The 15,281-nt window shown below is 37.0% G+C and overlaps 2 protein-coding genes across 3 annotated transcripts in view; one reads left to right on the top strand and one right to left on the bottom strand.

Annotated features, from left to right (window-relative positions):
* The window catches only part of LOC134840432 (phosphoinositide 3-kinase regulatory subunit 4-like), a 236,219-nt gene that overhangs the window by 29,629 nt on the left and 191,309 nt on the right, over positions 1-15,281 (bottom strand). For both annotated transcript variants that reach the window (XM_063856220.1, XM_063856221.1), the window contains exons 3-10: positions 13,786-14,082; positions 13,033-13,131; positions 12,246-12,910; positions 11,634-11,792; positions 6,689-6,782; positions 6,097-6,310; positions 5,097-5,369; positions 3,215-3,387 (exon numbers count right to left, since the gene is read on the bottom strand). In XM_063856220.1, coding sequence (XP_063712290.1) covers positions 3,215-3,387; positions 5,097-5,369; positions 6,097-6,310; positions 6,689-6,782; positions 11,634-11,792; positions 12,246-12,910; positions 13,033-13,131; positions 13,786-14,082 — 1,974 coding nt within the window. The remainder of the gene's footprint in view (positions 1-3,214; positions 3,388-5,096; positions 5,370-6,096; positions 6,311-6,688; positions 6,783-11,633; positions 11,793-12,245; positions 12,911-13,032; positions 13,132-13,785; positions 14,083-15,281) is intronic.
* LOC134840436 (androgen-dependent TFPI-regulating protein-like) overlaps positions 1-15,281 on the top strand; it is a 183,940-nt gene that overhangs the window by 108,137 nt on the left and 60,522 nt on the right. The window lies entirely within an intron of this gene.

The raw sequence follows: 15,281 nt of genomic DNA, 5'->3' as shown, positions 1-15,281 counted from the left end.
AATAAGTGGACAACACTTCAGTTGATCCCTATTAAGCCGGAAACAAATTTGTAGCAATGAAAAAATTGAGCTATAAAGTTCCGAAACCCTATCCCTAGCTATAAATATTCATGAGATATCCTTCCTAAAACTATGTTTCTCTCTAAACTACGAAATAAAGTCAGACTAAATAAAAAAAAGGATAGCCGATTGATGCGCAATTAGCACAGAATCCGACTATATTCATTTTAAAAAAATTAAAAAAAGAAGATTTTTTTTTCTACAAATTAGTGTCATTTTTGGTGCGTGGCGTGATTCGAAAGCTAATCAAAAATGAATTAAAAACAAAAAAAGATAAAGAATTTTTTTTGCACAATATTTTTTTATTTTTTAAAGAGAACCTTTATTGCCAAGAAAGCACTAAATTAAACATCGAATATTAGTTTTCTTCAAAAAAAATTAGAGTTTTAGGCCTAAAAGTCCCAATAAATTAAATTTACACAAAACGATTGTTACTCAATCGCTTTACTCTCAGAATGCAACTGAAAATTAAAAACTTGAAACCAGTTTTTCTCGACAGGGCCAATTTTTGAAAAATCTTCCTAATCTTGCTCGTATCACGACTGAAGGAGCTTCAATTTGGTATATCACACAACCTATTCGATGATAATTTGTGGTACCTTATTTTGCGTGGGAAAAAACTAAAACACACATAAAAAGAAAGTTCCTCCCAATGCTCTAAGGTCGGAACAAAAATACAAATCGAAAACTTTTACCCAAAAAAAATTCACTCCACCTTCGATAATTCCGAAATAGCATGGCAAGCTAGCAAAAAAAAACTGAAAAACTAACTTCGTCCAAAATCGTTTATATGTGCGTCTCGACGAATGGATTTCAATTGAAAAATTTTTTAAAAACAACTACGAGCGTTGAAATAGCATTGAGCAACAAGCATCTAAATGTATCTAGGTTAATTAAGCTGCCAATACTTGGGTTGACGTCTATTGAGCCTGAAAAAAACTAAGTCATAAAAATAGCTATTAAGCTTTGAAACTCGTCTCACTCCGAAACAAAACCGATTCAAAAATCCATTATCACCCTCCAAATGACAGAAACTGAGGTGTCTATACCCTATCAGCAAATTTTACAATAGCGGATCTATTAACTTGACAAATACCAGGAAAAAACCAAAATGACTAATAACTTAAGTAATAATAATGTAAGTCTGCATAAAATTCATGCTAACACAGGCAACTAAACCAAAAAACCCAAAGTGAAACATAATAAACCGACATTGAACTTTTCCAAGAAACAACTGCAATATCTAGAGTATTTATCCAACTACCTAAGAGCCCTGTAACAGCAACCAGTAATTCAGTCGTTTAACTTCAATTTATAAAAAATGAGCGCTTCAGCACGTTAATTTAGCGCACATACTTTTACGAATGATTCAAATAATTTTGTTAAACCAAATGTTAAACTGAAAAAGTCTATATTCCGCTTTGATAACGCAGGCGTTAAAATCACATTAGGTAAAATCAAAAACTACAGAATCGCGTACAATCAAAGTAAATATTACATAAAATGATGATTGAAAATTTTTAAACAAAACTTATCCAAAAAGAGAAAACTGAATCAGCAGATATTTTTTTTTCTGCTGGGAATTCTGAAATTTAAAATTTACTTTCGAAACCAAACATCGCGCCATTTCTTTTTTCGTATTAATGAGAGCGTATTCTGCCCCACATTTAGCAAAAAAATGAATTGAATTTGAAACACACACAGAGGCGAAGTTGCACTTCGCATACACAAGCAAAAATATGACCAATAACGATACTGGGAAAAACTGAATGAGTAAAACTTTGAGTCTACAAAACTTCGTAAGTGACGTACGCCAATTAAGAGTCTACCTAAGTGCTAGATGACTCAAGCCAATGAAGACTCATTAGCAGTACCAGTCAAATTTAAAAAGAAATTTACCAACTAACATGCCTCAATTTATAGAGTGGACGCATTTAAACTAGTATACGAAAAAGTTCATTAAAAATATCCGATCCTACCCAGGTTAAAACCCTGATATTTTTCTGCTCTTCGCCTTTCCTACCTCTACGCTACAGATCCATGATGCCTTGAAGATTAAGTGCTATTTGTAATATAATAGTCTGTGTTAAAATCCTTAGCATTGGCTGTACTCAATTGCTGGATCAAAATGAACACTTTCAAAATATAAACAAACTTTGTCGCAACAATTGCATCGCAACAATATTTGCGACTTAGGTTGGAAAAAAAAAGAAATTTCATACTATAACACAAGCTATGCTTGAGTAAACATCACATCCGAAGTCAAACCACGAAAAAATCAGATTTCTGCGTGAACAAATTTCACTTGCTTCCTGAAAATTTACCATCTAAATAAGTAATAAAACCACTTTGTTAATGAATACTTCGGCACAAATAGCTAAAACATACCCAACAGACAGTTGCAAAAAGAGTCAATGAACGCAAGTAACACAGAAAAATACTGACTTGTTTTTTTTGGTTGACACTTTTATGGTTGACACCTTTTTGATAAAATTAACCCAATTTGAGAAAACTGGATCAAACGGTAAATTTTCTATTTCGCTGGGAAATCTGAAAATTAAATTAAACTTCAGAAACTAGAAGTCGATCACGTTTTTCGTGACCTTTACTCGTTGGCTGTTCGATAGTAGAGTTTGCCTTCCTTTTAACAAAGGAAACTAGCTGAACTTAAGAAGAAGGCTTTTTTTTCAGTTACCCCCTCCTCTTCAAATTCATTTCTGAAAAGCTTATTTTACGTTGTCATAATACAATGAAGTTTGGAACGGTGAACAAACTGACAACTGTGAACAGATTTTATTTAGTCGTAATGACACGAACAACAAACAAAAAAAATGATTTTCAAAGGTAGGGGAATGGAAAAGAGACAAAAAGAATCAAGTCAAACTGCGAAAAAGTAACTTTAGGCCTGAACAAATTTTAAAATTTTCATGAAAAAAAAATAGAAAAAATATCATCACGACCTATATAAGAGTTTGAACTACGTGCAACGACTCTAAATAAGCAAAAAAAATCGGGCCGTTTATCAATAACTAATCATACGATTCCGATTTTTTACACGCGCATAAATATGAGATTTTTCTTGACACGCTTAATGAACGTTAAAATAACACTTCATTCATCTTGCGTAATGACAAATCGATAAAAATTATCTCACTCTAGCAGTGTTGAGTCTGATCCAGGGATTGGGATGGAGCAGCAGTGGGACAATCTTTTCAAACAGCTTCAGTTTGTTCTCATTCCCGTCGATCAGACTCATCCGGTACAGATCACGCACAGCACTCAAAGTCTCCACAATCACAAACTCCTCCGTGTTGTGAATGCCCTGTTCTATATAGAGGGGTGGGGTGAAGTGATACTACACTTTACAAGATAGCAATCATATGTTTTTCATATTCCTTGGAAAAGCCGCACAAAGATCATTATAGTTCGGCGAATATATATTAATTTCAATCTAACCCTATCAAATTTAATTAATTAAACGAAAATATAGCCAACAGAAGGTTGGAAAAGTGTAAAAGAAGAAAACCATAAAAAATTGATGGAAAGTTTTTCAACATTTTCAAAATTTTGACAAAAATTATCCGGTTATAGCACTTCGCATTTCAAGAATAGTTTATGATCGACACTTTTTTTGATAAATGAACATAGTAAAATACACAGGCAGACACTTGCGAGAACACGACCAAAAAGCAGCTCTATCAAGTAAACTAAGAAAAAGTAGAAATATGCCTCAAGTTAGCAAAAACTCGGCTACGTAGAGGATTCGTATCTGCGACCTACTGCAATCAAGAGATTTTGCGTCTCACGCACTATCCACTCAAGCTTAAAATCCGACAAACACTAGTCACGAATAAAGCAGCTACATATGCTAATAACTTGCCAATGCGATTCAGCAAAAATGGCCCATAAAAATAAGAGACTCAATTTTGCATGTAATAATTTGGGATATAACAAACTGCAGGCATCCACACTCGCAAAGGATAAGGCCACGTTATGTATAAACTAAGCATTTCAAAAAACTGCTAGATATATTGAGTTCGAAAACTTCTGAGTTTTGATTATTGTTGTTGTTTGAAACAAATGACTTTTTTCAGTTAATTTGGTGAATTAAAAACTGTGTTAACTTATTACTATTCGAATGTCAAAGCACATGCTATCAAAAAGCTGTTAAGGTTCCCTGCCATTATTGCGGTGCCGCACCAATATTTTCGACTTAGGTTGGAAAAAAAGGTTCGTACTAATACACTCGCTTCGCAAGTGTAAAAACGGAATAAATGGGTGTATTTTTTTGTTCCGCTGGGAAATCTAAAAATTGAAATCACTTTCGAAACTAGAGGGCGTTCACGTTTTGCCGCTTCATTTCAGCTTTCGCAATTGAAGAGCGCAATTAACCTAACTTTGCGCAGATAAATTTGAACTGGACTCAAAAGGTGGCGGATTTAGGGAGTAGGGGGGGGGGGGGGGGGGGGTTTGTTTCTTTCCCCTCAGGGTTTTGACCCTATGCCAACCCAAAATGTCCCCCTTTGTACTATTTTGAGATATTGTTTTTGGCTGACTGACCCTAAAAATTTTCTAAAGGCGCCAATATATACTAATTTTGAGGGGGGAGCGCCTATTTTTTAAAATTTAGCCTGCGGCGCAGAAAAGTTGACCAAAACATGGTCTTTATAGTGTTTTGGGAGAGCTCGAAAAATCAAGTTGGTCGACCTAAAATAAAAGGACGACAAAATTGTCGAAAACTTTTTGAAAATCCGCTCCCGCCCTCGAGAAAATCCTAGATCCGCCCCTGCTTAGAGCATTAATAAATGCATTATTACATATGAATACACTTCTGTAGTTGTAAGAGTATGTTTTGACAATTTCCTCAAAAAAAATGATCAAAACATATATAAGTGAAAATAGACTTCTTTCTGTTACCATTAATAATTCGAACGTATGCAAAAAAAAAATCAAGAGTTAAATCCCTGTAAAAAAAAACAGATAACAAACATCAAAAACCAACGGCCTATTCTACGAACGTGTTTGTATCACTTCACCTATGAACGTTAGTGCGTTATGTTTGGTAGCCTTGTCGCCGTAATAGGCGCACATTTTGACTATGTTCTTGAAGTATGACTCATTGAGGGGCCAATAAGCGGCCACAGATGCACATGTGGGTAGGTACTGGGCCAGAGGGTCTTGATCCGGCTGGTTGCCATGGAATGCACACAGTTTAACCATGTCGCTCTCCAGGAACACTTGTTTGGTCATGCCAGACGCCTTGACGAAAATGGGCAGGTAGAACTCGGAGACGGCATTACGCAATACTCCTGGACACAAACAAACATATACTCATCTATGTGTCAATGATTATGAATCGGCAAACATAAAACCAATTCATAAAGCCATTGAAACTTAAAGCCAGTTTATTCTCGTATCGAGAAGTACATGGGAGATTTATTTCATGTCCATTTATATGTCAATTTCATAGTGCAAAGTTCAAAAACATAGCCAATCGAAGATTGGAAAAGAGTAATGAACGCAAATAAACATAATAAACGCTGACTTTCTTGAAAAAATCTAACTTTCGAATTTCAAAGAAAAAAATAGATGCCCTGTAAGCTCTTTGAATTTCTAGAACAATTTATGATAACATGAACCCAACTTGAGAAAACTGGATCAATAGGAAATGTTTTTATTCCGCTGGGAAATATTTAAAATCAATTCCACTTTCGAAACTAGAAATCGTTCACTTTTTTTCTCGCCATTTCCACATTCGTATTTGGAGAGTGCTATTTACTTCACGTTCAGCAGAGGAAATTCAGTTGAACTCAAAAATTGCATTATACCTATGTGCATCAATATTTAGGACTTTTTCCTGAAAAAAAAACAACAACAAAAAATCAGCAAGACCTATATAAGAGTCTTCCTTACGTTCATTACTCATAATAGGCTGTGAAACTGATCAGTTGTAAATGAAAAAATGAAGAGCGTTTTATAGCCCCTCAAAACATTCGTTCATTGAAGCGAACACTTTGAAGTAAACAGGACTCTTACGCAGTTCTTCGTCGTAGGAGACGCCTGCAGATGAGAAGTCTGTGGCTCCAGCTGCTACACTCGTGTCACTATCCCTAGTCCCCCCACTTGCCTCACCTGCTCCCCCTCCTCGCCAGCTATCCTCTATGGACAAGTCCAGGAACTTGAGACTCATGTCCACCAGACGGGGGAAACACCTGACGAACTCGTGATGCACACTTTCCACACAGTAGTTCTCAAACACAAATCACCTCTTGATTATCCGAAAGGAGCCTTGAACTGTGCTAGGTACATTACAAGGCTACATGAACAATCTAGTCCTACTTAAATACGTTTTTATCAGGAAGAAATTGATTCTGTTTCAGTTTTCGGCTCTTTTTCCGAATAAAAGCTCGTTGTTACATAATTCCATTGCTTTGAATTTTGGATTGCATGGTAATTACCCACTGGCAAACACATTGTGCCCTTTCGAGGTCCTCACACCACCGACAACCAGCGACTTTGCGCGTTTATCAGTTACACGCACAAAATCCATTCTTGTCGGTAGTGGAAAGACGATTAAAGAGCCCAGTTTCATTTTGTCACCATCTGCTGTTAAATTCTCTTGTCTTACCTGGAGCTGTTGAGGTGCCATTCTGGAGACTTTTGTGAAGACACAGTCCAGTAGATCTGGGAAGATATATTCCACAAACACCTTCCGCTGGGACCTAGAGGAGAGGAGAGAACTTATTTGGTGACATGTGGCCCTAATTCGAACTTTAATTCTTCAATCAATTAAAACTAATTTAAAGTTTATTTCAAATTATGATTGGTTGAATTTCATGATCGCTATTAAAATTGCATCAACTTTAAAAAACAATAGGATGAACGGATTTTTCATTGACTGATCAAACCCTGCCAATTTGTTTTAATCCAGATTCTAAGCCGAGATGTTTTCCGAAAACTTATCTTCTATCAATTACAGTTTAGCATAATTGTTGTGATAAACTTATTAAATAGTTTCAGATTTGGACTGTACACTGAGATAATTCTTACACCTTACTGGGAGCTGTCATGATGTTGAACATTATCAAAGAAAATATCAACCAACTGTCGAATGATATTGATCCATCTTTGAAATCAATTCTGCAAGATCTTTTATCCCATGTTGAAACTCAAAGCGGCACCATTGCAAACATGAAAAATGAATTAATTTTTCTGAAGAAAAAAGTAAATGATCTGGAGCGCTATTCCTCAAAAGATTGTATCATTATAAACAATTTACCTCTGCGACATGGCTCTGATTATGTAGAAGATGTAATCGCATTTTTTCGTGAAGCAATTGACATCTATGTGCCTCGTGATTCCATGGTAGCGTGTCACCCTCTAGGCCCAATTCGCGACAACAAAAACCCCCCAGCCGTTATTGTGAAATTTGTCTATTTTGATGTCAAAGACCGTATCTGGGCAAGGAAGCATTTTTTACGACATTATCTCAATCAGATCAATAAAAAACCTGTATACCTTTTTGAGAGACTGACAAAGAGAGATTCGGATTTACTCGACTATATGAAAGGCCTTAATTTGAAAACAACAACGAACAACTGCGCACCGCAAGTCTTTATAAAGCGTGAGAACGGGAAGGTGTTCACTCATAATGTTGCAGACTCGGTTGATGCGGAAACGTTGCTTGCTTCTGGAAAAGCGCAAATTTTAGCAAAGAAGAGAAAATCAATTTTTCAATTAGGAAATCAAGATGCAACGATGAGGCTAAATGTCAACACGACAACGCCAAAAAGAGTGTCTCCGCCAACTCCCGGGTCGGATCAGCAAATCCTTGATTATGTTAAAAAGCACAGAAATGAACCTGAGAAAATTGTGCAGTATGTTGATAACTTAGCAAAACAATCTCCTCAAACTGAGCTTCATTCTAATGTTAGCAATACTTCAAGTGTGTTTACTGTAGAAGACAGTGGTTAAGTATTTAAGACAAGACAGCCTCAGTAGGGACTTTTATTCAATCTCTTTTTTATTTTATTTCGTTTTATGTCCCCAACGTCATTTACCCAAGTTCTTGAGGCTGTTTCATTACTAAATGTTAACGTGCGATCACTCAAATCTAATTTTGAAGCCTTTAAAGTAAGTCTTGAGCAACTTGCAATAGCCCCATCTGTTATCGCTGTCACTGAAACTTGGCTGAACCCTAATGATTCAGCCGAGTTGTTCAATTTGCAAGGATACAAGTTTTTCTCGAGCCCTCGGCTGAGCAGAGGAGGTGGAGTAGGTTTATATATACGAACGGAGCTTAATACAAGCCAGTTAGTGGAGGTGTCTGCAGGAGAAATTTTAAAAATAGAGGTTGTAGCAGGTGATAAAACGGCAACGGCTGTAACTGTTGTATATCGTCAACCGTCAATGAGGGTCGAGGATATTGTCCACAAACTAGAAAAGGTCTTAACCGAAGCCAAGTCGAAAAAGAGACATGTGATTATGGGAGACTTTAATATTGATATGATGAAAAAACACAAGGCAAGAGATGATCTTACTGAAATGTTCAGTTCTTTCGGTTATCATTTGTTGTCACCCCTGTTACCGACACGAGTAACTTCAAAAACAAACTCTTGTATCGATCATATTTGGGGAAATATTGGAATTAACAATAGTTGCATACACCGCTGGGGTCCAGCCGATCATTTCATGATTGAAGTTTCTATCTCTATGCCAAAATTGGTTAGTAGATATAAAGAAACATTTAGCTTTAGAAATATGAAAGTTTTTGAAAATGATGATACATGGTTAAGGTTTGCTTTCCTCTTACAGTCCAAACTGAAGGAAGTTGATGGTACCTTATCCGATTTGGATAAATCTGCTGAAAATTTCTCTGAAATAATTCTCAGTTGCATTGATAGATTTGCTCCCTCTCAAACTCGTTATGTGCCGAAAAATAACAAGTCCTGGGTGACAAATGAAGTGAAAAAAGTAGCAAACAAAAAAGCATCCGCATACAGGACATATATACAAAACCCTACAGAAGATAACAAGATCAAATATAACTCATTACGAAACAAATCCAATGCCCTGAATCGGAAATCATTCAGAAGATTCTGGAGATCTAAGCTAAATACAACAGACTCTCATAAGTATCACAAAGCGGTTGCAGCATATCTTGGAAAACATAAAAATGTAACGTTGCCAGATGATATAAATGAAAAAAAAGCTCAAGATATGAACAATTTTTTTGTAAATATTGGTCCAAATCTAAGTGATAAAATTGAAGTTGCAGATCCTATTTCATTAGAAAATGTTGATTATTCAATGTTCTTTCCGAGTATAAAGGAAACAGAAATAGAACAAATAATAACAGAATTACCAAATAAACTCAGCTCGGGTTGTGATTGCATCAATACAGCAATAGTCAAATTATGTAAACCAATAATCACGCCATGGCTCACGAACTTTTTCAATACCTGCTACACAAATGGGTGCTATCCGAAATACTTAAAAATTGCTAAAGTTTTTCCGATTCATAAAGGTGGATTGCAAGACGAATATGGAAATTATCGACCCATATCTTTGTTATCAACGCTGTCAAAAAACTTTGAGAAGACAATTCATATCAGATTAAGTAGTTATTTGGAAAATTGCAAGTTGCTCAGTACAAATCAATATGGTTTCCGTAGTAAATTAAGCACAGTTAAAGCGGTTCTAGATCTAACAGAAGAGGTTCGTAACCTGAGAGATCAGAAGAAAAAAGACGTTATGTTAGTTTTATTAGATCTGAAAAAAGCTTTTGACACTGTCAATCATGCGATCTTAATTGATAAATTAGATCGGTATGGAGTAAGAGGAAAGTCGCTGGAAATTCTAAGAAGTTACTTGTCTAATAGGAAACAGTATGTTGTCCTTAATCAATTTAAAAGCGAATTGAAAGATGTTTTGTGCGGGGTGCCACAGGGTTCAGTCTTAGGACCGTTGCTCTTTTTGGTCTATATCAATGACCTTCCCAGAATTGTAAGAAATTGCCGACTTACTTTGTTTGCTGACGATACATCTGTTATTAAAAACAAAAACGCTTCTCTTGATGACTTTCAAGAAGATCTAAATCGAATAGATAATTGGATGAAGTTTAATAAACTTACCGTAGAAGGATCGAAGTCTAAGCTACTAATTTTTTCAAAATCCAAAGCTGATGCTATATATTTCGCAGACACTTGTTTACAACCCGTTGCTAGCTGCAAATACCTAGGCATTGAATTGGATAATAAACTATCCTTCAAAGATCATATTGAGACTATACGGAAAAAATTAACCCGCTTCTGCGGAGTTGCATACCGGCTTCGTAATGTGATGACCATTTCACAAATGGTCATGTACTACAAAACTTATGTACAACCTTGTGTTCAATATGGAGTTCTTGTTTATGGAGCAGTTTGCAAAAGTGCATTAGATGTTATTCATAAACTACAAAAACGATTTTTTCGTATAACTTTTCGCAAAAGTTATCGTGACTCGATAACGGAAATAATGGCCAAAAGCAAAATTGCTACTGTATACGAGTTACATGTATATGAAATTCTAAAGAAAATAGTTAATGAAGAATTGTCTCAGAAATGTGAAACTAATTTCTATTCAACGAGGTCATCAGTAAAGGGTGCTCGTATTTTACCATCAATGAAAAGTAAGCTTAAATATAACTCTGTTTCCCATCGTGTAGCCAAATTAATTAATATATTAGCCAATTGGTGTGTAACTATACCTTCCTCCTTTAAAACCCATCATTCAAAAAATGCTTTCTGTCATTCAATCTTAGATTCATATATAATAGGAAATTGCCATTTGATAGATGAATTATATCGCTAGACTTGAATTAATCCATTCTAACTTCCCTGAGTCCTCGGTTAGACCTGATAACCTCTCGTCGAAGGTACCAGGCAGTGGACTCTAGGAAGGGGAGTTAGAAAAAAGCGAACAACTGGATTACCAGCTCTTAAGAACTGGGCCCACTTGCTCGCTAATTAAATTAACAGTCATTATTTCGCATCCGCCCGCTGTCAGTTGTATACCCTTGTAAGTATAAGCTTGCATCATATCTCTGGTTCTCATGTTAAAGAATAAAGCTCTTGATTTAAAAAAAAAGAGTGATTGCACTATTTAAGTCTCGTTTTTTTTTCGCTTTAAATTTGCCTCTTTGACCTAAATTAATTATTGAACCTTTTGATCTGATGTCATATGATGTGATTCCTTTACGGGGCAACCTTCAACAAGCCTCTCGTTGGCTTTCTGGTTGTCCTATCATGAGTTATTTTTGAATTTTTGCTTATTGTGTTATGATAATTTGATTACTCATGATGAATATTTAAATAAATAAATAAATAAAGTTTAATAAAAGCCATTGTTATCTTTCTGCGAAGATTTCTCTCAGAGACAAGGATGGCTTGGTGAATGAAACTGAATCCATTCCAATCATTAGAGAAACGAACACAAACTCAACACTGTGGGTTAGGAGGGGGAATATAGGCGGTATCTAAACAAGCAAATATGCAGGAGCAATAGAGAGAGTGGGTTTTTAATTGGGTGACCTTGAGACGTGAGTGACGTGTGAGAGGCTGTTTGTTAGACAGGAGATGGCGGTGGACACCACTTTGGAGGAGGAGTCTTGGAGGAAGAAGACCAGACAGGGCACCCCTCTGATCAAGATTTCATCCGAGTCCAGATTCTCACACATGGCCTCTATCAGACTAGAACAAAACCATACTTATACACATAATACATAACATAGGATGAAAGATCCAGGTAAATCTAGACAAGAATCTTAGTTGCAGCCATATTGACAACTCATGATACCACAACCCATGCCTTTGGTTTACAACTTGTGGTGGACATTCATTACCGTCACCTACATCTATGAACACAAAATGGAGATCATTTTTTAAAACCAAGGCAACATTTTGCAAGAATTAATGTGCACATTCGTTGATAAAGTCAAACACAATTTTGTACAAGGATGATAGTCAAGTCCCTCATTTCAGACAAAACAAAACTATCTGAAAAAACCTGTGCTTAAGTTTAATTGCAATATTCATCTTCTAACAAACGATTGCAGCCGTTATTGGTTAGCAGATGAGCTCTTTCAGAACTGCCTTTTCAGAGACCTAATTATCATAGTGTACCCACAATTTCATACAACGTACCGAAGAGCGCATAGTTTGGAGTGGGCGACTTGGATAGACCTGATGTTGGAGAGAAGCAGTGAGAACACAATGAGCGTCATGTCATTCAGATCCTGCTGCCCAACCCCATCCTGCCTCATCTTTTCACAGATAGAAGGGTAGTGGTCATACATCAGCACTATGTTCCTATCTGAACTTCTGGGAGTCGTGAATGCACGCATGAAATTGTACAATATAGTATAAAAATACTCTGGGAAAGCTACTCCGCGGTGCTCACATAGATATTCGTCCGCTGATTTTCTCTCCGAAGGGTTCACTTTTATCATGTCGAAAACCAGCTTCCTAATGCCTTCATCCGCTATTTGGTTGATAACTTCACTTGGATCATAACCAGATCCCGATTTATAACTCAATAACTCAGACAAGTTGAACAGGTGCGTCTCTGCAAACAGCTGTCCAATCACACACCCCAATGAGAAGATGTCCATGGAAGGCATCAGGTCGCGGTAGTTCCCCGAGGAGTCAAATGAGGGCGCCGCATTCACGATGTCGAAGAATCGCTCGTCGCGCAGCGCAGTATCACCGCCAGAAATGAATCGCTCAGGTGCAATGTTACACGTCCTGCGCCTGGAAGCGTCAAAGTAGAAATTGAAACCAGATGGGTTATTGTCAGGCAGGTACACTGGCTAAAACATGGAATACTTCAAATGACACAATTGCTCAGATAAATTCAAGACTAGCATAATAAATCAAGTTAAGCGATCGGCTGGACTAAATGAGGGATTACTCACTGCCGAGGATAACTGACCTTGAAGAAAGCGAAGTCGGAAACCTGGACCCAATTCCAGGAAGTCAGCAGAATATTCTCCAATTTTAGATCCCCGTGACGCACCACCTTGGAATGGGCCTGAAACATTGGACACAAGTAATATTCAGGTGACATTTTATACTTTGTTAATATTAAAACAACTCTAATTTAGTGGGTTTCAATTTCACTCTCCACACAATAGCGCCAAATCAAAATAGTGCGGAGGTTGAAAAAATAATATATTTTTTTCTCCGCCTCGAAAAAAAGTTTTGAATGAATAGCTCTGACTACTCTTGGAGAACGTCCAGAGCGAGTGTAAATAAACCAGCCGAAAATGCGCAGGGCATAAAAATCACCCGATACTGTTGTTGTAAGTATCCAAGCCAGCTGAAAATTACGTCATTTGAATGCAACAAAGATTTTCGTAACTGTAACATAATTGTTGCATAACTATTATGTAACAATTACGCTTTTCGGCTGGTTTCTATGGTAGCTGGTTTACACTACGGCTGGTGCATATTACACAGTCCAAAGTCTACCCATGTTCTTAAGCAGTTTTATTAGTTCGTAGCCATAACCTAGCCAAAACATAAAGCAAGTTAGGGTGGCCACGGTATCCGAAAAAATTCGCTGGCACTGATGAAATTCACTGCCTGGCACTGATTTGCTAGTACTGATTTGGCACTGACCGCAATGATACCGTGGCTACCCTGCAAGTGATCAGGAAAGAACGGAAATCATCAGGTGACATACTCTAGCAATAGCGACGATGATTTGGAAGGCCACGAACTTCCTCTCAATAGTGGTGAGAAAGGGTCTCGTTGAGAGTCGGTCGAACAGGTTGGCCGCCAGATATGCTCTGGTCAGGAAGCGACCCGAGTAGTTGCAGTCTTGCACCACGTGGTCATAGGGCAGACAGCAGTCACCTACCAGTCCCAGTTGGGCCTTTCCTCCTCCTCCACTCCCGATCAGTTTCTCCGTTAGAAGCCGGTTGGCCTCTTTGTACTTGTCCACATTGTCTGCTAATTTCGGGTCGGGAATGACGAAAACCTTCAACAGACCAAGTCAATCAGTAGTAAAGAAGGCGTCTAGTATTATTTATGTTATTACTTCTGGTAAAAATTCTGCTCTTAATAATTTTGAGACTCTTACCGTACGCTGCACAAATGAAGGCAAGCAAAACCAATTTGAGACAACTATGTCGACTTATCTCAATCAACAAAACCAATATTCTCTCGGACGCAAAAATTTCATTTTAGTGCCTAATTTTCGAGTCCAAATAAAGCTGACAGAAAAATATAATTTGTTCATTAAAAGTTCATTAAATATACGTGTAAAAACGCCAATTAAAAATTCACATTTACTGGCGAATCAAATTTCAATGAACGCAAAACAAATAACAATTTGGGTAAAAGTACACTTGGCTAAGTACAAAGTGAAAAATTTTGCCGGCCGCATATTTGAGAAAAACAGATTTTTTCTTAGATTTGAAATTTCGAATTTTTCTAAAAGCAAGGACCTTGCTTACAGAAAAATTCGCAATTTCAAGTCTAACAAAAAACCTGCTGTCTAAAAAGACTAAAAAATTAAGAAAGAAAACGCCAAGAAAACCAGAACTAAAAGTAAAATTTTTTCAGAACATTTTTTCACAACTTACAGAAAAATCGGAAACGACCGAAAATATATTGAATAAGCACATGAAACGCAGTCAGTCTTTGTTGCAATGCAAATGTAGAATAAAACAAGTATAGATGCATATAAAATAAGCTCAGTTGGCCGAGTGGCCTAAGCTACCATAACGCCGATTATATAGGTTAACAGTTGACGTAGGTTCGAGTCCCCCACCTGCCCATGTATTAATATACTAAAAACGTGGGTTACATCCTATTTTAACTGTTTTTTTGGTTCTAATTCGGTTCAGCCTTGATTAAGGTTGACCGCCAAAAAGAGCAATTTGTCTCAAGGACATTACCGACCGGTTCTTGTGGCTAGCTTGCACCAATTTGTTTATTGAAACTGTTGAATCGTTGAAATTATGAACATGAGTTATGTGAGTTTTTGGCTTATTTATAAATTATTGACAATGAATGTCCGTATTGCCGAGAATACGAGTTAAATATTATTTTCCGAGCCGTTTTATCTAGTTTACGGAGATTGAGCGCACAATTTGGCGCCCCACAAGGGACCTTTTTTGATCTCACGACGAAGGCGACGCACAAGGGTCCCGATTCAGCATTCCAACACAAGGG

The sequence above is a fragment of the Symsagittifera roscoffensis genome, chromosome 2 (genome assembly GCF_963678635.1).
Source record: "Symsagittifera roscoffensis chromosome 2, txSymRosc1.1, whole genome shotgun sequence".
NCBI classification, from domain to species: domain Eukaryota; kingdom Metazoa; phylum Xenacoelomorpha; order Acoela; family Convolutidae; genus Symsagittifera; species Symsagittifera roscoffensis.
The sequence above is the reverse complement of the archived record's forward strand: the minus strand, read 5'-3'. Positions and strand labels throughout refer to the sequence as shown.